The 23,667-nt window shown below is 34.6% G+C and overlaps 7 protein-coding genes and 1 non-coding gene across 8 annotated transcripts; 4 read left to right on the top strand and 4 right to left on the bottom strand.

Annotated features, from left to right (window-relative positions):
• Positions 1–147: 147 nt before the first annotated feature.
• Tsp_08271 (mRNA cap guanine-N7 methyltransferase) lies at positions 148–1,188 on the bottom strand. The gene has a single exon (XM_003375226.1). It carries the CDS (start codon positions 1,186–1,188, stop codon positions 148–150), a length of 1,041 nt encoding a protein of 346 aa, XP_003375274.1.
• Positions 1,189–2,033: 845 nt separating this feature from the next.
• Tsp_08272 (centromere binding protein B, DNA binding) lies at positions 2,034–4,658 on the top strand. The gene is made up of 9 exons (XM_003375227.1): positions 2,034–2,082; positions 2,529–2,894; positions 2,951–3,163; positions 3,214–3,378; positions 3,646–3,768; positions 3,831–4,018; positions 4,087–4,257; positions 4,304–4,409; positions 4,459–4,658. Exons 1-9 carry the CDS (start codon positions 2,034–2,036, stop codon positions 4,656–4,658), a joined length of 1,581 nt encoding a protein of 526 aa, XP_003375275.1.
• A 972-nt stretch (positions 4,659–5,630) lies between these two features.
• On the top strand, positions 5,631–6,110 carry Tsp_08273 (conserved hypothetical protein). The gene has a single exon (XM_003375228.1). It carries the CDS (start codon positions 5,631–5,633, stop codon positions 6,108–6,110), a length of 480 nt encoding a protein of 159 aa, XP_003375276.1.
• Positions 6,111–6,934: 824 nt separating this feature from the next.
• Tsp_08274 (serine/threonine-protein kinase SRPK1) lies at positions 6,935–10,606 on the bottom strand. Its single transcript, XM_003375229.1, has 16 exons — positions 10,582–10,606; positions 10,301–10,379; positions 10,042–10,253; positions 9,879–10,008; positions 9,723–9,834; positions 9,301–9,426; positions 8,878–9,072; positions 8,663–8,825; positions 8,330–8,605; positions 8,166–8,269; positions 7,983–8,117; positions 7,771–7,891; positions 7,589–7,707; positions 7,418–7,525; positions 7,192–7,354; positions 6,935–7,152 (listed from the first exon to the last, which is right to left on the bottom strand). The coding sequence occupies exons 1-16, from the start codon at positions 10,604–10,606 to the stop codon at positions 6,935–6,937; spliced, it is 2,286 nt and encodes a 761-aa protein (XP_003375277.1).
• Positions 10,607–11,408: 802 nt separating this feature from the next.
• Tsp_08275 (60S ribosomal protein L22) lies at positions 11,409–11,956 on the bottom strand (the record flags this gene model as incomplete). The annotated part of the gene is made up of 3 exons (XM_003375230.1): positions 11,409–11,556; positions 11,664–11,785; positions 11,837–11,956. Coding segments are annotated over 3 exons (390 nt in total), but the record flags the coding sequence as incomplete, so codon positions are not given.
• A 617-nt stretch (positions 11,957–12,573) lies between these two features.
• Tsp_08276 lies at positions 12,574–12,645 on the bottom strand. Its single transcript has one exon. It is a non-coding gene; the product is annotated as a tRNA-Glu (tRNA).
• A 552-nt stretch (positions 12,646–13,197) lies between these two features.
• Positions 13,198–19,446, top strand: Tsp_08277 (protein son of sevenless). Its single transcript, XM_003375231.1, has 17 exons — positions 13,198–13,557; positions 13,748–13,828; positions 13,881–14,234; positions 14,298–14,408; positions 14,450–14,578; positions 14,642–14,772; positions 14,825–14,955; positions 15,296–15,364; positions 15,821–16,025; positions 16,122–16,191; positions 16,434–16,603; positions 16,666–16,825; positions 17,070–17,225; positions 17,936–18,118; positions 18,185–18,305; positions 18,380–18,600; positions 19,306–19,446. Exons 1-17 carry the CDS (start codon positions 13,198–13,200, stop codon positions 19,444–19,446), a joined length of 2,793 nt encoding a protein of 930 aa, XP_003375279.1.
• Positions 19,447–21,987: 2,541 nt separating this feature from the next.
• Tsp_08278 (Son of sevenless protein) lies at positions 21,988–22,435 on the top strand. Its single transcript, XM_003375232.1, has 2 exons — positions 21,988–22,014; positions 22,232–22,435. The coding sequence occupies exons 1-2, from the start codon at positions 21,988–21,990 to the stop codon at positions 22,433–22,435; spliced, it is 231 nt and encodes a 76-aa protein (XP_003375280.1).
• The last annotated feature ends 1,232 nt before the right edge of the window (positions 22,436–23,667 follow it).

Below are 23,667 nucleotides of genomic sequence, written 5' to 3' on the forward strand. Positions count from 1 at the left end.
CAGAACAAGAATTTAATGTAATTTGAAATGAAAATTCTGCGAATAAAATTGATATATATTATTTTCCATAAAAAGTCACAATTTGTTGAACAACCAAAATAACAAGCGACAACAAATGATGAGACAAAAAGTTTTTGGAAAATTTGCTTATTCAACCTTTTTGAACATGAAAGTTAAATACAAACAAGCAACTTCCCATTCGTCTCGGGATATGGTTCCAATGCTGGCGTGGTTGGCTTGATCAGCATCTTTTTCCATCTGGATTTTTCGAAACGTTCGCCTGGCCGCATCGTACTGGTCCAAACCGCCGCCCGCCATTTTGTAAATTTCCTCTTCTGAATAAATTTCCAAACAGTTCATCCGTTCGAACGAAGCTCGATGTTCAGGGTGGGGAAGAAAAGTGTCAATGATGTCGTAAAATTTCTTCTTCCACACCAACACCATGCCCAATTCTTTTAGCATCTTTTCCAACAGTGGGAAATAAATCAAATATTCAAAACAATTGACCACGCCCTCGAGTTGAAAATCGTAATTGGCACCGAACAGGGGCAGTGGTCCGTCTTGGGTTGGATTTTGCATTTGAATTTGACAAACGCTGTTGCGAAAACGACCCTCGGCACCGGCCCGGCACAGTGAGACGATGTAATTCGCATCGGGAATAGTGCCGATGAAATAGCCGCCAATTTTCAAATTCTGACACGCATTTCGCAGCATTTGTTCGGCTTGTTCCAGACTGCCAAAAGCGTAGTGGAGTGAAAATTGACAACTGCACAAGTCGAACTGCACATCCGGTTCGGCTAGATGCTTTCTCAGGTCCTCCTTGGAGCAGTCGACGCAAGCGAACTCCGCGTTGAAATAGCCATACTGTGCTTGGTTGGTGAAAAGCGAACTGTACCGTTCTTTGCAGTGCGAGACGCTAACTTCGGCAATGTCGACCGCGGTCAGTTGGTCAATATTGCCAAATTTCCATTTTTGCAAATCGCCACCTTTGCCACAGCACAAGTCCAGGACGCGGATTTCGCCAAAACGGTTGCGGTCTGTTTTCACTTTCCGCAAAGCTTCGTGTATCAGGATGCTTTTGATCCAGTTGTTCAGACGACGCAGGTGAAGAATGCGACTCTTTAGGCGTTCCTTTCTGGAACTGTTCGGAATTCGATTGTAATGCTCGGCTATTTCAGAATTATTCATCAGAATCAAATAACAATAAAATAAACTACAAGAACTCAGTCACCAATCTGTAAAATTAGACGAATATGCTAGTTACCAAATTAAAAAAAATCAAGAACAATTATTAATCATGCTAATTTATTTATTGTAACATTTGCTCAGTTTAATTAATTTGCTATAAAACATTTTAATAACAATTGTTCTATTTAAAAATGTCAACAATTACGGTCTTTATTTGTTTATTTTTTTCCCAACTTGATACTACAGAACGAATTCAATGAATGCACAGTACTGAACATTTTTATTTAATAAAATTCATTTTTCACAACAGTTCACAGAGTACAATGGGTCAATAAAGTTGCTACTAATATTTATTTAATAAACAATATTTTCAATCTTCAATCTTTTCCGGTGGTGGACCACATGGCAAAATCATTCGTTGCAAAAAGTTGAATCTCATTCTCGCACGAGTTTCATTCTCTGCAATTGCCATAAAGCTGAGAATGTCATTATGACCAACGTATGACGCATAAGAATCACGATGTTGATTTGTCATCCATTCCCAGCATATCGTATCAGCATGTCCGGTGCCTAAAATGGAACATGATTACATGTCACCCAAGTCCCCAATCATTCGCAACATTTAAATTTAACATAGACAAGCTTTACTAATGGTAGGAAAACATTATTTATAATAAACTCATCACATACACAAATTCAAAAAAAATTTTAACTGTCAAATGATAATTTCAATGATACTTTATAAACTTCATTATGATGCTGTTATGAACTGAACTGCTACTTGAATAAATATTTAACATATTAAGTGTTCAAAACGCAACATTACCGACATATTTTGCCTGTAAATGTTCCAACTGACTGTATATATTGTAACGTTCCGCCATTGCGCAAAAAGTAGTTCAAAAGCACATTTCATGTATTACTGTAATAGGTTAAAGTAGGAATAATTTCCCAAAAATGGATATTGTGAAAATAAATATTTCAAAATTTAGCTATAAAGCTTGATAAAAAATTGAAAACTTACTATAACGTCAAAAAACAAACAAATTTTGAAAATTTGAATATTTTTAGCAGTAACTTTGAGGAAAAAACTTTTTCATTCATCATCTCTTATAAAAATGCTGAATAGTTTTATTTAACTTGAAAAATACCTATTCGTGTAGTTTTTGAAATAAATTTAAAATTCAAATTTATAAATTTATAAATTTTTACTCATGCAGCTGTGGAATATCGGTCGACTGTATTCTGTATCTTGAGCATCACATATTTAAGTATTTGTATAATTTTGTAAACTACCAGTTGCGTCATTGGTATGAAAAGAACACGTATAACTATTGCAGAAAAGAGGGAAGTTATTGAACTTCTTAAGCAAAATTATAGCGCAAATGATATCGCACAGCGTTATCAAATATCTCGGAGCACCGTATTTCTGATTCAAAGAAATAGCCAACGTTTGCTTAATCCGTGCTTGCAGGAATCGCTTTTTGCCATTCGACCTGGAAAATACGCTCTCGTTGAGGCCGTACTTGAAGAATGGCTTGTAAGAGAGCGTGCATTGAATCACACAATATCTGCATCAGTAATTCAATACGAAGCTCTTCAAATTGCAAATCAGTTGAACTTGAATAAGTTTAAAGCCAGCAATGGATGGCTTTCCCGGTTCAAAAATAAACTCTGCTTGAATCATTATCGTTGGTTATCTAAAGGTAAACGCACATTTTGATTTTATGCTAATTTTTATTTAAAAGCTGTCTAATTTTAGAACGGCTTTTGCCAGGGGTGATCGAAGAATGGCAAAAAAACGTTTTAGATGTTGTTTGCGCCAAGTATCAACCTGATGATATTTTTGCGGCAGATCAGATTGAACTTTATTTCCGGCGAGAAGGGGAAAATAAATTTTATTGTGGCGTACTTTTCGACAACATTGAAAATACATGTGAAAAGATTAGCACACTTCTCGCGGTTTGCATGTCTGGTAAGTCTTAATGAGTTTATTTCGCAGTTCTGTAAGTTGAGCTTTTTAAGGTTCTTGCAAAATTGCCCCTGTAATCGTCTCTTCTGCCGAAGATGAAGAAGTTGAATGTAAAAGTTCGTCAGAATTTCAATATTGTTACCAGGAGAATGGAGACATTTCTGAAAGTGTCTTCAAAGAATGGTTAAAATCAATGGACGAATGGTTTTTATCACATGGTAGAAAAATATGTTTACTAATATCAGATATTTTTTCTTATGCGCGCGATTTGCCTTTGAATGCTGTTGAAATTATTTTTTGTCCACGATCTGCCAGATATTATCTGCATCCTTGCTATCAGGGTATTTTTGATGTCCTGATAGCAAATTTTGGAAAACTGCATGCGAAACATCTGTATGAAGTTAAAAAGTACGACAAAGACTTTGTCGGTAAGAAAGTGGAAAAATGAAAACAACATACATTTGCTGTATCTTAATTATTTCAAGATACCGCAACACAGATAAATTTTATTATCGAAGCGACGTCGGGTATTGATTCAGAAATTTTGCTCCACGCTTTTCGAAGATGTGGATTCTACTTTGCTGGAGAAAATGCTTCTACATCTGAAAGTAGAGTAAAATTGAATTGTTTGAAAGTGTTTTTTTAAAAGAGAATTTGTTTAATAATTTAGAACTTTCTTGGGCAGAGCGATGCCGTATGGATAATATTCTAGCTAGTGATTTGTTTTGTAATGATCAAGAGAACAAAGAAATGAATCAATCTACCAGTCGAAAAGAACCCAGTGATGTGGGAACAGCAAGTACAAACCATGGTAAGAAGATGTTTGGCTCTTTTGAAATGCACTGGGAAGGAGATGAGGTAAATGGGAATGAACTAATTATATTTAATGTTTCATGGTTAATTGGAAATTTGAATGTTACCAGTAGGCGATGAATGTGGAAGATGAGGAATATGAAGAAGAATTCAAAGATACTGATTGTGATGAATTTGATGAAGAAGAATTCGACGAAGAGAACGAGAATTGTAGTGATCAAGAGTGTGAAGATGAAAACCAGTTTGCGTTTGATGATATTGATGAAGAAGAAGATGATGATGAAGTTTGATTTCTTTTGTATCAGGTATGAGAATTTATTACAATTTCAGTTTTTTCTTCTCATAAGAATGAGCCAGAAAGCAAATCAGATTGTCGTGATGACGATGAAGAAAGTCCAGAATCAAAGCTTGGTAAATAGAAGATTTTGGAAAATTAGTTTGTTTTTTAATCAGTTATTTTTTGTTCGCAAATAAAATTTTTGCAGCTGAAATAAATCGTCTACTTTTTTGGGATGATGACCCACCAATTGAAGGTGCCCCTGTTCAATGTTGGCCTACGCTCGCCGCAGCGACTGATGCATTTGCAGTTATACGTGATTTTTTGCAGTTGCATTATGGTGAAGAAAATGTACCCGCAGTAGAGCATTTGAATTCTGCTTTGGCAGAGTTTTTGCTGACAAAATGAAACACTAACGCATGGGCTTTGACAGATTTTATAGTCGAATGAAAGAGATAAAAAAAAGTGTTCGACAGTTTGTTCGTTCGAAAGCATGAATAAAAATTTTTGCAATTTTTGTTAATTGCGTTAAAATTTATTTCACATCTGACGAACAAGTTGACTGTCAATACCAACAACTTTAATCCTCGGACGCCGCTCGGCCAGCCAAGTGAGCGTGGATGGGGACAATTGATTACAGTATCTGACTTGCAAGTACTTCAGCATGAGACAGCGTTCCACGATGGTGGTCAGGCAGCGATCAGTAAATGCGCGCACACTGGAGACGTTCAACTGTCGCAGCTTGGTCAGACGCCGCAGTTGCAACAGTCCGGATTCGGTGATTGCGTTGCAGTTTTCCAAAGACACGTTTTCAAGCTGGGTGCAACCGTGGCAGATCGCTTTCAACGCGTCGTCGGTTAGCCACTGGCGATTGCCGTTCAAGCACAAGCTGGACAACTGACTGAGCTGGGCCAGCGGTTTGAAATTGCGAACCATGGATGCGAACGCCAGCGTCAAAGCTTGCAGCTGTGGACACGAGTTGACCAACACTTCGATGTCGTCGACCTGAATCGATGGCCGTTCGAGGTGCAGTTCCACTAGCTGGTCGCAGTCGGTGGTCCAGCGCAGGTGGCGCAGTTTGGCGGTAAAATTACGTGACATGTCCAGCGAGCACAAGTTCCTGGGCAACTGACCACAGAAGGCTTGTTCAGTGACTACCCAACAGCCGTAACAGCTGCCGCGCAAGCTGAACGTAGTCAGCAGTTGGTGGCTTTCGAAAAACGATATCAGAGCCATGTCGACCGCTTGGACCGACGGACCACAGTGATCCAAGCGGCACCACTCTAGGCGGAACGTGACCAGCGAGGGCGGCAGCTGTTGGATGCCGTTGAACGTGCTGAAGGAGCGGAAAATGTAGCCGCGTAAATCGAAACAGCGAAGATGCAAGCATGCGAATGCAATATCCAACAGCAAAGGCTTGGTCAGTTCGGCCGAAGCGATGAACCGAAATGCCCGGTGACCTGGGCGAGCCGACGAGCCGAGCACGTTGACCACTTGGTTACCGACCTGCCGGAGTATGTACCTGAAACGGCGTGGGTCCAATCTGTCTTCCAAACGCAACTGCCTCACCTTCGGCCACATACGATTGCAGAACAAGAAACGCCAACGTCGACAAACACGCATCCCTATTACCCATTCTTCCATGTGCATTTGTTGGAAAATATAACACAAAGCATCATCATCCAACAAATCTATGATGACCATTTAGTTGGATCTGTTTTCTTCGAATTCTGGACTACTTTTCACTTGTTTTCTTCAATTTATTTATTAAAACCACAAACACACATGCATGTACTACGCACACAAAGCTGCACAGCTGCGTTCAAAACTCTGCATGCAGCGACACCACATCATCACTGACTGATCTATCACGTGATTACTTTTAATTCTTAAACTTCAAATTTCTCTAATACATCAACAATTATAATGATTCAAAAAATTTCCTTTTTGATAAAAATCAATATATACATATATATTTTTTTATTCATTTATTTAAATTTTACTTTAAAATAATAAAAGAACAAAACTTACCAATTAAAAGCTTTATTTTCGTTTATTGATAAATAACAGCGGAACAAACGCACATACACACATTTACACTGAGATTAACAGACACAATGGACGTATAGAATGAATAGTTCACACACCAGTCAAAATACCAGTCGTATATATATATACATATATATAGAATGAATTTCCATTGAAATCTAAACTGAACAGAAATAGTTAATTCAATCAATTCATCACAATATTCAAAATTAATTGATTTTCAATCATAATTAACAATATAGCAGTCGATTCAAATTATCACTGCGTTGAGTAACCATACTATTATTATTAGTAGTAGTAGTACTACCAATAATAATAAAACAATAAGAAAAGCACAGGGATGAAAATTTGCATGGTCGTTATGCACTTTCCATTATTCAAATGCCGTTTGATGTCCTTGTAATAATAAACACACATTCGCTAAAAACACAGTTTAAAACTCAAACTCGATGCAACACACGCATACACGCACACATACACAAATTCACATATACTATATTCATATATGTGTTTTATCATAAATTGGAAAGATTAACAATAACATTGTGCTAAGAGATCGTTATCTAAAAAGAGAGTTTAACAAAAAAAGCCTAATAAACAAACATCTGTCGATAAATAAGATTGAAAAAAGCTTGTCATAAATTAAGCCACGGATGAGCAAGGCAATCAGTGGCTGTAGCCCGCTTTGACGGATCATATTCCAACATTGGTAGCAAAAAGCTGGTAAATGATTCCGCCTCCTCTTCTGCCCATTCGTACTTTGTAATTAGAATATCTTTCAAACCCCATGGACGTAAATTTCGAATTCTCTTCAACGCACCTTGAAATGAAAAGAAATGTGCAATGAAATAAACTGAAATAAATTTTAAAGAAAAGAACATAAAAAACTAACCGCTACGTGTAAAATAACTACGTGTGTAAAGGCCTCGGCTAAGAACATTTCTCGGAATAGGACCGAGCAATTCGATAATGTGAGCAAGGTGATCTTCATCGCGAGAATAATTATCAGAAGTTTTCGGTTCAAAAAGAAATTCACCTGTTGCTAATTCGAAAGCCTTCAATTCAAAATATTAAATAATGTCAATAAAAAACTGCAAAAAAAATCAAATAGTTCATACCATACAAGCCACACTCCAAATATCCGCAGGCGTACTGTATCCACTGCCGATTAACACTTCTAAAGCTCTGTATTGTCTGGTCTGTATGTCCTCAGTAAAATGATTATCCTACAAATCAAGCATATTTCAATCAAAAAAAATTCTGTTTATATTTAAGGCTGCCCAGCTCACCACCCAGCATCCATTTCCTAAATCAGCAATTTTCACAAGCACTTCATCATCATTACTGCTAACAGGCTTGCTAGCAGGGATAATCTTTGCTTCTTTGCTTTTCTGATCCACAACTGCAGCTTTAAAAATTATTGAATTTAAACTAAAACAAGGAAAAAATCTAGAAAAGCAACACGCATTACGTTCTCCACGATTTCCATTCTGCTCGTCCAAATCCACTTGAAAAACTGCACAGCAAGAACTGCTTCTTTTCACTGCTGATAAATTACCCTTAGGAATTTCTGCACTCATCGACTCCCCTGACTGTGGCCGTAATATTATATTTAAAAAAAGAAATGTTGATTGTTAATAATAATAAAAATAAAGAAAACAATTGGAAGAAATCAATTCCTACCACATGTTCATCGACGTCAATTTTCAACTTCTCACACAGATGATGCTCTGGATCATCTAGCACTACACAAGAACAATGCTGGCAAGCATTTCTTCCATCAATGCTGGAATAAACCCGATGTGCAAAAATTGATTTCTAAAACAATTCTCACTTTGAAGTGGTATTTAAGTGAAAAAAACCAACAGCAACAACATTTGCTTGATCTGCATTTGTGGCACATTGTCGATCCAGCGAAGGACTTCGATGCATAGCCGGCTGTGGTCCAAAGCAATGGGAAGAAGATTCTGCTTAAATTGCTTATTATTATTATTACTGTTGTTGTTATTTTCTACGAATTATTAACAAACCGTTATTGCCATTCTGCGTATCCGTACAAAGCATCATTTTGGATATCTGTTCGGGTAACAATCCTACAGTAGGACTCGGCTCTTTTCTATCTTCTGCACATGAATTTTGTTTCTCCACTTTACCATTAGGTGAAGCCATTTTCACACATGACGACGAATCCAAACCAAAAACAGAAAGCAACTCTTTTTCAAATAATGCTTGCTCATCTTTTAACTTTCTGTTTCTCGCTCGTGCAGCCGGTCGATTTGTACTTGGCGTACTGGACGTTGCACAAACTAAAACAACAACAACAACCGATGTAAAAATGAGCAATCATTTAAAAAATCACATACCTGCGTTGGCGGACAATTCAATACCAGTACGCTGCTTCAGAAATGCATCCTTGGCCATTTCAAATATTTCTTCATACGAAAGACATACCAAAACATTTTCCGGCTTTATATCCGTATGAATAATTTTGCATTTATTGTGCAAATATTCAACACCTTCCAAAATCTGAAAACACACAATAAGTAATTTTAAATACCCGCAGTAAGAAACATAATACCTGTCTCATGATCTTTTTCACTTGTGGTATTGGAATTCCTCTGTAATTGGTTTGAATGATCATTCGCAAGAGATTATGACCCAGTACTTCAAACACCATGCAAACGTGAATTCCATGGTCGCCCAAAATAGTAAAATGATCTAACATATTTATCACGCGGTCCCTCTTTGGGTCATCTGGATCCGAGTTCCGAACCTGAAATCAATTTCTGATGCAGATATTCTATGCGCAAATATAACTAAAATATATTCAAATTTAACACTAATTACTACTCTTATTGGAAAATAAAAATGATCTCTTCATCTAAATAACAAAAAATCTCGAATATTTCTTCCTCACAATTTTTTTAGCTTTCAAATGAAGAGCCAAAATAAGCTGAATAATCGGAGGAGAATCGATCAACTACTAAATGTGAAAGCAGACCTTTTCAACAACTGAACAGTCATTGCGAAACGGGATCGATGCTCGAAAATTCAAAAGCAACTGAATGTCCTCATTCAGTTCATAGCTCAAATCCCCTCTCTCTGCCTTTTCAATAAGTTCACAAAACTATTCAACAATTGTTAAACAGTAATTACAACCGGAAACAAACAAGCGACTCAAAAATCAATCGAATTCATAAAAAATTAATTGAAATTATTTTTCCCGCTTCATTATCATCATTTTTTCAAAATAATCTCCTCGCTTATGAAGTGGAGACAGCTGCAGACTTTAAACGTCTCTAGAAACAGAACACGAGCTTTCAACGCAATCGACGTGAAAAATTTAAACCCATCGCAGCATTTATCAATTAGTGGAAATACATTTTTCGCAGTATCTTGGGAAACTTAAAAATTGCTACTTACGCTATTCAAAAGTTTTATTTCATCTTGAGCCGTCTCTGCATAATGCTCCGCACTTTTCACAATCTTCAACGCCACAAATTGTTTAGAGCTTAAAGATGAATGAAACAAATGGCTGAATTTAAAATCAATAAAAATAAATCAAAGTAAAATGCTTACTTAACATCCCAACCCAGCCAGACAGTAGAAAAATGACCCCATCCAATTTTTCGAATAACGTAGTAATGACCATTGAGAACGTCGCCCAAATTTACAACCAAGTATCCACCTTTATACAATATACAGTTTACTATAAAATTATAAATCAAATGAAAAAATATACCAGGGCGATAGTCGCGTGGGTCTTCTTGTTCTTCACATTCAGAATCTCTTAACATTGAATCGTCATAATCTTCTTCATCATCCATATTAGAATCTGACGACAAATCCACGTCCATTGCTAACGAGGGACCGGCCGAAGTAGAAAGTGCGGAAACGGGGGCAGGTTTAGTGACTGTCGGTGCTGGTGCTGTTTTCTTTGCTGCTTTAGCTTTCCTAAATAATATTATATGTAATTTAGATAAGCGTACGAAAATATTCACGGCAAAGAGTACGGAGGAATTTTAGCCGCTGGCTGCTTCTTAGGCTTCGCACGCTTCTTCCTTTTTCGAATCGCCATAACTGTATTTAAATAAACATTGAAAATGAAATTATCAATAAGTAATTCAACAGCTGAATATTAAAAGCATCACTGACATCAAAATAAAACAATATGGAAAACATTAAATCTGAACTATCAAAAAATACAAAAGGAATATTATACAACTACTTAGTTTAATAAACCTAAGTTAATAAAACAATAAAATGCTAACAGTAACCATACTTTTCTTTTCTTCCTTTGATGCCATGACCTACTACGACCGAAACTAAATTTTCTTCTGCTGTTTTACTTACAAGTGACAAATACAGTATGAAAACTGCAGACTGGTAAAAGCGCGACAGAAAGTCAGGTTCAATTATTATAAAAAAAAGTTTTACAGTTAAAATATTCACGTAATATAAAGGATTATTATTTGGATATATCCGTTTTATTTTAAAGTTATGAAATCAGTTATTACAGCATTCTTTTACATGGATTTTGTAATAAATATGTATCAGCAGAATAGACAAAATTTTTCAGTTTGAGAATTTTTACCTGCTATGATTGGTCACTTTTTTGAGTTACCCTATTGGCTAAGATGTTTTTCATTGACACGTCAGCCGTTTCTAATTGCAACATAATAATTTGTCAAAAGATTATCTTCAAATCACATACTCATGAAAATCACAAACTGAGTAATCACATTCTTAATAATTAAAAATATTATGAAAATTACCGAAGTAAAAAAATACTTTTTCTTAATTTTTAATAACATAAAGTCATTAGCACCAACAGCGACCACTTTTCGCTTCAAGAAACAATTGATACATAATTTGATACACTATGCATTTCTTTTATCTTTTTAGTGCATTTCGCAAATGCCATTGTTATACATCATTTTTATATACTTCCTTTAATTATATTTTTCATCATAATATGACTACATCACCCCCTTCTGAGCAGTATGGCATTTAAAGAATCTCAAAATTTAAATCGTATAGATTAAAGAATTGAAAAACGTCGTATTTTCAGAAATTTATTGAATTTATCAAATTTTTAACATTTTCATTTTATTCTTCATCGGTAGAATGACCAGATTCTTCTCCAGTAATCTGGAAATATCTTAATTCATACGTGTCTTTCGAAATTGCTACCACTCTCAGCCAATCTCGAAGTGACTGCTTTTTCAAATACTTTTTTGTTAGATATTTTAAATATCTAAATGAAAATAATCTAAGTACTTTAACAATGACAAAATACCGTGCAAACAAAAATAAAAACAAACAAATATGAACAACATTTTTAGCAATAACAACAATATTTACCTTTTACTAAACGGAATATCCGCTGTCAGACACATCTTTGTCTTCTGCAATTCTAATATGACGTTGTTGCCCAAATTACCAGTTTTCCCATTAACCTTTATACGCTCACGGAGATAGCTTTCCTAAAATCCTTGCAAAATAACATTTTCAGTACGCGATTCTGTATAAATTACAAAATCTGCAGCATCCATTATTCCATCTTCAACAGGATGGCGACATTCAATAAAAAATTTGTTGATTAACTTCTTTTTTCGATGAACGTTCGCCGGTGGTGGCCCATGGTAACCCTTAGCCTAAGAACCACAGGATGCCATCAGCACACAGAAACAAAAACTGCGACAAAATGAAATAAACACAAGACAAGAAACACTTACCATTTCGTGCTAAAAGCCAGAAAATAAATAAAAAGAAAAACTACAGATAGCTAAAAGAAAATCAAGCAAAATCGGTTACCGTACAGTAAGAAAACAGTTGCAACATGCTATACAATTAATTGGCAGAAGTTTATAAAATTATACACACTAAAAATAGTATACACAAGCACATGTAAATTTTAAAAAATATTGCGTAATGCGCAGAATTTTCTCTAATTTACTTTACTGTGCATGTTTTTTTCTCTTAACTATTCCTCGTAATTTTTATTTTACGTACAACCTGTCTGTGATAAAATTATATACACTAAATTCTTCTAAACACTAAATTATTTACATTACATTACTCCTTAAAGAACTTTTGCAGCAAATTTTTATTCTTTACCAAAGTTAAATGTTTCCACGTCATGCAAGAGTTTTATTATTTATTGTCATATAATCATTAACCAAATAGCAGCTCAATGAAAATGTTACTGAACTGGCAATGATAAGCTTATAATTACAAAATTTGTAATTATGATTAGATAGTGAAAACGGATTTCCCATGCCGGGAATCGAACCCGGGCCTTGCGGGTGAAAGCCGCAAATCCTAACCACTAGACCACATGGGATGTCGAGTGATAATCTTTCTATGTAATTAATAAATGTGAACTACACATACAATTCCTGTTATGTTGCTTTTTATGGCCTTCATTTACATAACTAGTGATTCTAATTGTAATTTTGTTCTCTGCTGCTCATTTTAAAAATCAAGGGTCAGTTATCATTTCTTAACAACACTCTGCGAACATCTAATTCTGTGACTTTTTCCATGCCACATTTACTTATATGTTTGTTAATTTTTTTCAGTGGTTTTAAAATATTTTTTTAATATAGCAACATGTAAAAATATTGTTTGTAAGTATTGCCCTCATATAGTTAAGCAATTTTTGTTGCAAAAAATTATTAATTTGATATATAAATTAAAATATATTAATAAATTTATATAAATATTATTTGAATACGCATTAGCTGCAGATGAAACGTCTTGTTTATGAATCCTTTATACCGTATGATCTTTAACCTGAATTTCAAAATGAATTACGATATTATTTTTTCATTTCTTGTTTTTCATTTAATCGGCATTCTGCTTAAATGCCAATGTAAAATTTTGATGTGTAGTGATGGACGAGAATGAATCTCCGTCGCTGCACTCTAAACTTTCTCTTTTGCCCCAGAGCAGCTGGTTTGGCCTTTTTACCGAAGCACTTTACCGAATCACACAGGAGGTGAATCCTGGTTTTGGAATTCAACGCGAAGCTCTTGATCACGTTGAAAGTTTGATAATACGGCTGATGTATGATATTGCTGCTAAAAAGCCGTTCACTATCAGTGACGTTGAGCAGCATATTGAGAAAACTTTTCCGGCTCCCTTGAATGTTTGGGCAGTTAAAGAAGCACAAGATGTGCTTGGAAAAAGCAGCCGTCGTCACCGAGATCGTTCTGCTGTACTTCCTTTTCAAAGGATTCACCTCATGCTTAGGGTATGTTTTTTGTTTTTAATTTCATGGAATTTGGTTAAGTGAAAATATTGTTTTAGGAAAATTTGGGCTACAAAGTCGACACGCAGATTACGCTGTTTATTGTATCTATTTTAGAATATATAGCTACTGATATTTTAAAAGTGAGAACTTTCTTCTTGTTTATTTATGTTTATTAATTATCAACTTTTAGTTGACGGGTAACTATGTGAAAAATATTCGCCATAGTGAAATAACGCTGCAAGATTTGAAAGTTGCCATGAGGGCAGACAATGTGAGATTTTTTTTTGTTTCACAATTGCATTTTTTAATGAATAATTTATCAGGTTCTCATGGATTTGTTTTATCACGATTCTGAAGATATCCCCATAATTTCATTGAATGCAGACGATTTAGTTTCTAAAAAAGTTGGTTCTCTCAGTTATGAACAAACAGTAAAAGATCTTGTTCATAACGAAGCTCAGTTTTTGCGAGACGTGAATATGATAATCTTAGTTTTTCGAAGAGCTTTATTCGAAGCAATAGGGGATCGTTCTGGAGAATTAGATGCTATATTTAGTAATATTTCTGAAATTCAAGAATTTACTAGTAAATTTCTTGGATTTTTGGAAGACACGGTAGAAATGTGCAGAGAACCAGAAATACCGTTTGTTGGAAACTGTTTCTTAGAAATGGCTGAGGTGATTATTTTAAAATGAAAGAAACTTATAATTGATTTTATTATAAGTTTTTATTGATTTCAGGGTGCTGAATTTGAGGTGTATGAAAAATATGTAAAAGATATTTTAAATCCGTCTTGCCTTAGGACATTGAATGTCGTGCTTCAGAAACCGACCACGATTGTGTATTTAAATGTAATTTTCTATTTTTTCTTTTTTTCTAATCAGTTTTGAAGAATATTAATGTTTGGTTTTTTGAAACGCAGTCTCAGGGAAATGGATTTCGACTTGCTGTGAAATATCTCTTGCCAAAATTATTGCTGGGTCCAGTTTTTCACTGCCTTAAATATTTTGAATACTTACCGGTAGGTTGATTTGGAAATTTTATTTAAAAAGTATATATGGTGACGTAAAAATTATTTTTCTAGGTGCTTATTAAGTTAAGTGCTTGTGAAAACGACAAGTATGATTTGGTTCAAACAGAAAGTTTGTTGATGCTGCTTAAAAGTCGATTGGAGCAAAAGTGCTCTTCATTGTTGAAGAAGAAGAAGATGGCCAAGTAATTTTATTTTTTTTTGCACATAATGTTTATTATTTTGAATTGATTTTAGTCAGTTTGATCTGAGATTTATTCCCGGTGGATCTGGGAGATCCGCGCTAATGAAGCTTCAAGAATTGCAACGAAATGTTGATGGATGGGATTTGAAATCAGTTGGTTGCAGTTGTGTGGAATTCATTCTTGGTATGTTAATTGTATGCAGTTTTGCAAATTAAAATTTTCTTTCACGTTTTAAAATATTAATTTGCATTATTATTATCAGTGTGGAAATTTTTATCAAGTATGAATTGTTCTGCTTTAGTAGATTAGATGAAATTTCATTTTTATATATTTGAATAAGGAAGTGCGCTCACTCACTGTATATATAATGAATAATATTTCACGTGATGGACATTTGGGGTTCAAATTGCAGTTAGATATCATTAAATTTGAATACAAATAAAAGTTTGATTTTTCTGATGAACACACAATTTAACATTCATTATTTTGTGCATAAAAAAATTTTTTTGTCATTTTTGTATAGAAGGAAAATTAAGAAAGTGTGGCTTGTTCGGGCAGAAACTTGGCAACACTTTGCTCAGTGCCGCTGCAGGTAAATAATAACTGCAATAATGTTCAATTTTATATTGTTGTGTTTGATATATATTTTTTTCTCGTGTCGTTTGTGTTTATTTATTTATTTATTTTACTGTAGATGCATCACGTAAAAATTTCAAAATAACAGACCGATATGTTTTTTTGTTCGACAGCATGATTGTTTTGTGCAAGTCGACGTTGCCAAGACGAAACGCGTCGTCGTCGTCGGCCGCCGCCCCGGAATTACGGTTGAAAGAGTTGTTTCTGATGCGCAAGGTCGAAGCGATCGATCACGACGATAACGATGGTCTGGATGGGTGTTGAAATTTTATTTTCTTTTTTCCAAGTCGACGTTACATTATTTATTATATAATTTTATATTCGTCGACGAGTGCTTTTTTCTTATTCTTCTTTTTCTTTGACTTTGAAAAAAAATTTTTTTAATTTAAATTTAAATTTTTCCCATTTCCAGAATTGAAGTACGCGTTTGAGATACGTCAGCGGGATAGTCAAAGTTCAATCGTGCTGCTGGCAGCCGATCCGGACGAAAAGTGCACCTGGCTGGCGGCGTTGTTGATGCTTCAGACGAGAAGCATGCTCGAACGGATGCTCGACTCGCATCTCGAAGCTGAACACAAGCGCATACCGTTACTTGTACCGTCGCCCGAGGAATATCGGTTAATTTAATAGTTTTATTCTTTTTCTTTCATTTGATTTATTATTAGCATTAGTATTATTGTTGCTGTTTTAACAAGGAAATTTTTAAATTTTAGTTTTTCTGAACCGGATAGTGAAGATAATATTGTTTTAGAAGATTACACGTCAAGTAGCGGTATTCCAGTTGTACGAGGCGCGACTTTGTTAAAATTAGTCGAACGCCTTACTTATCACATGTAAAATTTTCTTATTTCGCATATTGGTTTAATGATAATTTTGTTGATTATTATAAATATGATGTGTTTTTATTAATGTGGTTTTTTTTCAATATTTCTTTATTATTTTCAAACAGGTATGTTGATCCAAAATTTGTGAGAACATTTTTGACAACATTTCGCTCTTTTTGCGCCCCATCAGAATTGTTGCAGCTGCTTATTGAACGTTTTGATATACCGGATCCGTCGGCCGGTACTATGGCAGCAGCTTTGCTATCTGAAACGGAAAATAAATCAAACATGGACGTGAGTGAATTTGACAGTCTGCTCAGGGAAAGTTTGAAACGTTTGAGAAAAGAATACATTCAACCAGTGCGTATACGGTAAATTATTAAAATGTTGTTTTATTTTTTGGGGGAGGATTTTATCTGATTATTTATTTAAGCGTTTTGAATATTATTCGACAATGGATTGACCATCATTGGTATGATTTTGATCAAGATGCTGAATTGTTGGCCAATTTGAAACACTTTTTGAAACGCATTGAAACTGTCCACACTGTAGTGAAGTGGACACGTTCATTGCAAAATATTATTGATAGAAAAGTGAATTTATTTATCTATTTATATAAAGGAAATTTCTTTATTTAATAATTTTTTTTCTTTTGATAGATGGAAACTTGTGAAGAATCGAAAGGATTCCAATTTGCATCAGATCCTCCACCTATTGAAATGCATTTGGCTATAATTCCTGAAGAATACGATTTGATGACGGTGGGTTTTGTCATTAATTGTCACTTATGAATTATTATTATTATTATTATTACTGAATATTTTGTTTATTTTGAAGCTTCATCCGATTGAAATAGCTAGACAAATTACACTGCTCGAATTTGACCTGTACAGAGCGGTGAAGCCGATTGAATTGGTCGGTGCGGCTTGGACGAAAAAGGACAAAGACAAACGCAGTCCCCAACTTCTCAAACTTATTCAACATTCCACAAAGGTAAATCATTGTTATTTAATTTTTTTAATTGTAGAACAAAAAAAATTTTTCAAATATAGTCATAAAATCATAGCGCACAATTGGTCTGTTTATTTATTTATTTATTTGTAAAAGTGAGAAGATTGAGAAAATGAAGCGAATTGTATGTGTATACAATTAGCAGTTTTGCAATTAGACCCAATTTTCCGCTGATCAGGATCATTAGCAGGGCAGAATTCCGCACCGCTAATGCATCCCTATTGAAATTGTTCACTTTTGTCCGGAGGCATATGGTGTAGTGATGTAGTTCACACTGACGTAATAGCACAGAAAAGCTTAATTTGTCATATTAAAATGAAATGCAATGCCCGGATGTATTTCAAAAAATAATGAGGAGAAATTAATAAATAAAAGATTTCTTATTAATATATTAGTGCAAGTGACGTGAATTAATTTTTCTAAATGTGTATAGTTTTCAAAATGAGGAAATTGAAAAATGACACTTTTTTTTATAACGAATGTTCATTATGAGAGTGTTGATGATGTGGCAAATTGATAATAATAAAGGGGAAATGTGTAGTAGTGTTCAGTTTTCCAAAAGAGAAAAAGAAATCAATTTTGGTATTCGGTTTTCTTTGTAATTAGAACAAGGTATAAAATATTACACGCATGATGGATGTTGTGTGATTGAAGTTTGGTTTTTTAATGTGGAAATTGGATTTGAATTTCAGTTTACCTACTGGCTTGAAAAGTGCGTTGTCGAATGTGGAAATTTGAACGAACGTGTGGCGGTGATGAATCGTATATTGGAAATTATGTGCATATTTCAAGAATTGAACAATTTCACCGGTTTGATTGAAATATACGGCGTTCTTGAATCGTCGGCAATTCATCGTCTCTACCACACTTGGGAGGTATTATATTTAGTTGAATGGTAGCAGAAATTGGAAATTATTCGAGCAATTTTTTTTCTTCTCTAGCGTCTTGATCCGAAATTGTTGAAAGTATTTGAAGAGGTGAAGCAGATTTTGTCCGATGCTCATCACAAGCTCATCCGTGAACGTTTGCGTTCAATCAATCCACCCTGTGTTCCATTTTTTGGTAAATTGAATGAAAATTTGAAATTGAATAATAATAATAATAATAATTTTGTTTTTTTTCTCTTCTCTTTTCAGGCATGTATTTGACGAATATTATTTTTCTCGAAGAAGGCAATCCGATATTTTTGAAAATGCCCCTCTCCAGTCAAAGCAGTGAAGCCGATTCGACCACTCACGATTGCGAGAAGCCGACGTTGATTAGCTTTGCAAAATGTCGCAAAATTGCCGACATCATCACTGAAATTCAAATGTATCAAAATCAGCCGTACTGTCTAATTTTGGAACCATCAATGCGGGTAAGTGTTGAAAAAGATGTTTTAAAAATGGACTGTATTTTACAAATTGATGTTCAAGTGTCAATTAATTAATTAGAAAAGGAAATTTATAATATGATGTGAGAAAAGAATATTTTATTTTGTTCATGAAAGGAACGAACTCTGCTAATTCATCTGTACAGTTATATGTAACAAACAGTTTTTGATGAGCTTGTTCAAATTTTGCATCTGTAGTAAGCGAAGATGTGTTAGGAGGGGTTTTATGACATATGATAAAGCGTAGAGAGAAGAGGGAAAGGTATAACTGATTCATCAGACCATCCAAAATTCAGAATCAAAGCCCAAATCATCAGAAATCAGAATGTTTTTTTTTGAATTTATTGATTGGTTGGTTCGTTTCACAAGCAGCAGCAGCAGCAACTCTTATGAAATTGCAGTTGTTTAAAATGGTATTTTTCAGGAAAAAAATTAACGTAAAATTTTCGACAATTTTGGTATTATTATTATTTGTCTTTTTTCTTTTGTTTTCTTATGAGAAAGAGAAAGCTTAAAACCAATTATTGAGCAGATTGATGTAAGCAATAAGCTGGGTGGGTCTTGGGTAATTATTGCAGGGCGAGATGATCAATCGTAATTATTGCAATGGAAACAAAAACTTTTTTGTTTAAATATTTTGTTCCAAAGTGGATCAGATATTTTTAATAATAGAAATGTGAATATTTGAAGAAAAAAGTTTATTTTTTTTTGTTTATTCTTCTTCAACATATTCAAAATGTGAAAAGCAATATCGCATTGCTTATTGCTGCTGCTTCGAGGCTTTGTCGCCGTCAAGTAGTGACAGAAACAGATGAGAGAATTGAAAATTAATCGAAGAAATTGAGAAAGTGAATTTTTCACCGAGTGAAGGAAGAAGCTTTCGAGTGAATTGATGAATTTGTGAGTGAAAGAGGAAAAAGGATAGAGACCATCTATATCTATATGTATATCTATATATATAATATAATCTATGTGCTAGATGGTCGGCTTGCTAGAAGTTGTTCCCTTTTGAACTGAACTGAAGTGAAGAATGCACTTTATTGTTGTCGGGCATTAGAAAATTTCAAATTGTGCTAAAAGGCATGCCAGATGTGACGAAATATACGCCTGTTCAACGTTGGCATGTTTTGTTCTTTTTCAATGTTGGCGGCTGGCAAATTTTTTGGACAAATAAAAAGCAAGTGCTTGAAAATTTCGCAAGATTGATCGATCCAACTGACGATCCGTGTTGCACAACAGTGCCAACAATATAAGGCGCAAATTGTAAAAATGCCCCTCAGTATATATATATAATACGCAAATTTTTTCTTATCACTTAAGTTAATTGATAAGCAAGTAGAACCGTTGAAATTAATTGATTTTTCCAAGCAGCTTTTATTATTTCATCATCCTTTTTATAAAAATTTATCTTCTATTGTTTGTTTATTTTATTTTACGATAAAATTGCTTGGTCAAAGTGTTGTTTTTTTAAATTTGATTTGATAAAGTCTTCGATGATGCTTGGATAATTACTTTTTTTCTATACGAACATTTTACGAGTCATCTTCGAATTTTCATTGTGTTAATTGAAAAAGTACTATTTCCAGTTGAATGGATAATAGTAGAGAAGCTGTTTTTCTTTGCATGTAATGAAATTGTTAAATGATTAACAAAAGGGAAATTATATGTGCTTTGTGGGGGAAAAATACAATTGTTTAAAAATTATTTGTTCTAAATTCAAGGTGATCGATTTGGAATGAAATTTCTCTTTATCCGGTATTTGGTTATCAGTAAAATGATAATTTTCTTTTCTTAAGTTTATTATAAATAAATATTAATGTTGATGAGGAGGAAAAAGAAAAGAAAGAGAATAGGAAGAAACTGTGAAAAAGAAGTTATAAAGATATTCATTATATATATATATGGTTGAAGAAATGGGTTAACAGAATCAACAGCAGGGAAAAAAGCAAGCCGGCAAGCAGGCAGGCAGTTAAATAGATGGATGGATAGATTAAAGCAATTAAATAGTCAACTCGAGGTCGTAACGTTAGCTCAACGGTTAGCTGTGTGAAAAGCGGAAACAGTTGGTGGCGTTTATCTGTCGGTTGGCATCAGTTCGCGCCGGAAACGGCTTTGTTTTGTCCTGTTAGAAAGAGCACATTTCCTTGGAAATTTATGCTTCATAATTAAAAGCTAGAAAAATGGCGGGGGGGGGAGAGATGGAGATGGAAATGGAGAGAGAGAGAAAGCAAAGAAGCCCCGAAAAAAGCGCCCCACTGGTCGCGGCTGTTATTAGCCCAGTTGAATGAAAGCTTCAATCGTGTCAGGTGACACAAATTTGAAGCTTTTCATTCATTCGTTGTTGTTCCAAAAGCACGTTGTGCTGTTCTTTCATTGGTTGGTCATTTTCATTTTTGGGCGGTGCCGATTTATTTCGTCTCGAACGTGGGCGTTTGTAGTTAGTTGTGCGTGGCTATTATAATTTCTTGTAAATCTTATTGGCTTATATTTTGCTTTTCCAATTGTCTACTTATTCCATCCATTGTTGCTACTTGCTGCCATTTAATTTCTGCTGCTTCTGCTTCTTTTTACCGTTGCTTCTTAATTTCTTCCCCCTCTCCCTCTCCCTCTCTTTCTCTGTTGCTGCATATTGCTGCTGCTGCTGCTCCTGCTGCCGCCGCTGCTACTGCTGTTTGCTGTTGCTGCTGCTTCTATTGCCGCTGCTGTTACCGCTGCTTCTGCCGCCGCTGCTGATTATGATGATGACAATGATGATGATGATGATGATGATGATGAGAATTAGAATGATGATGATGCATCTGCTTGGTGTGCTGATGCTTTTGCACGCGCGTTTATGTTAGCGACTCTGACGGACGCGACGCTTCGTCCGCTTTAAACTTTTCAGTTTTTCTTCTACTCCGCTAAACTTGAACCTTCGATCGAACGGCGCAGTCGGTTCTCTTTTCCTTTTATAATAATACTGTTTTATTTTTTTTCTATTTTTATTTATTTGTTTATTTATTTATTCAAATTCTGTAACTGTTCTCATCTTCTTCTTCTTCTTCGTACGCATTAGGTTTTGTTGCATTTGTTTGTTTTTCAAATTTAAATCCCTTTTTTAATTTAATCATTTTTTTATTTTTTTTTTATCATTTTATTTTCTTTACTTATTTATTTAAATCAGATTTAAAAATTATTCAGTGGTTGAAATGAACAATTGCCACGTTTTATTGCGAATCAACTCGATACCTCTGCGCCGATTTTTCTCCATAGTTTTGTCCTTACTTTTAGTACTTTTCGTTTGTTTATTTCTTTGAATTTTTTTCTATTCTTTCAAAAAGTCTCATCGGGAGTGCTTATTATATTTGTGTTCAGCAAAGCTTTTTTGTCGACATGGGTTGCATCTTGTCCATTAGTCAGGTGAGATTTGGATTTTGGAACTTGCAACTAATTGTTATTTTATATATGTACGATTTAGTTCTACTGTATATATTTATATATTTATTTATTTATGCAGTCAGTAACATGAAAAGGAAAATTACAGCAGCAGTAATAAAATAAATAATCAATGGCATTTTTAGATATATATGTATATTGCAGGATTATAAAATGAAAAGTAAATATGTGATTATTTTAGCATTTTTTTGAATCGTTGAATCCTTTGCAAGGATTCAGTAGTAAAAACGATTTGGAAGCTTATTTGTACAATCGGTCGCTGGAAATTGAACCCAAAGAGACGGATAAGCCGCCTAATTTTGTAATATCTATCTGTTTGTTTATTTATAATTGTTCAATATGTGTTTTTTTGACTGTTAGGCTCCTCTGCGAAAGTATTCGTTGAAATCTCCTGGAATAAAGCCGCAAAAAGTGTCTCAGCACATGAAACACAAGTGCGCCTCGGCGTCGCCGACAATGCTTTTCACACCGTTGATCGGCTATGGGTATGTATTTAAAAAAAAAATTTTGTTTTTTATTTTTGAAAATTTTAAATAATTTTCTTGTTTAATCCCATTTTGAGGCGAGATAGACAAGGCGGGGGTACATCGGCTACACTGCCGTTGCGTCGAACACCGAACACTGCTCCGGCTTCACCGACTTTCAAGGAAACTAGCATTTTCGCAATTGTGGAAATCAATCCAGGTAAGAATTTTAAAATATGAAATATTTTCATCTTCATTACGTTTTTGTATTGATATATTTTTTGTCGTAGGGATGACTGAGGGGATTGTTCAGTTTTGAATAGTAATCTTTATATCAGCTTTTGTGGGAAGTGGATTTTTATTTTTATTCATTATCTGGTTTTATAATTCATTGTTTTACGTGTTATTTTTAAAAATTCATCAAAATTGTATCTTCTGTTTCTACAGATTTTTTCAAATCTGCCCAATTTTTAACGAAGAATATGTAGGCTTTATTTATTATTTGCTTTCACTGATTTTCTCTTTATGCAAATAACTCACTTCTTTATTGTAATTTTTTTTCTGTTCACTGAATACAAAACAATTGATAATTTGTTGGCAACATTTTTCACATTGATATGCTTCTTCTTCTTTTTTCTTTCTGTTGTTTACGTTGATTGACAGCAGATGCCGGTTGATATTTTTTCTTACCTTTGATTTCCGGAAATTGTCAAAGCGGCTATGTAAAAGCTGAATGGAAGAAGTGAAACAATCGCCCTCTACTTATATCATTTAGCTGTGTAGTAGTGAGTAGTAGTAGTAGTAGTAGTAGTAGTAGTAGTAGTAGTCGGACCATAATCAGTGGTAGTAGTAAGGTTTGTGAATAGTATTGAATGGGGATAGCGAGCTTTGATGGTCGGTTGTTCCATCACTAGTGATACAGGTAGTACAGGTTGGGCAAGCACAGGTATCGGCAGCGTCATCAGCAACATGAGAGCTCCCACAAGTCACGATATGGAATATTGGAGAAAAGAGCAGGCGCCTACAAACCAGCCAACATTAATTTCAGCCGGGTCGAAGGGGCAATGCTTCGGAAACGAGGAAGCCATCAATATCAACGAATGAAAAGATAGGAGCAGCAAAAAGATCCCAAAAATAAACACTTGCACTCACC

The sequence above is a fragment of the Trichinella spiralis genome (assembly GCF_000181795.1).
Source record: "Trichinella spiralis strain ISS 195 chromosome Unknown Scfld5, whole genome shotgun sequence".
Taxonomy (NCBI): domain Eukaryota; kingdom Metazoa; phylum Nematoda; class Enoplea; order Trichinellida; family Trichinellidae; genus Trichinella; species Trichinella spiralis.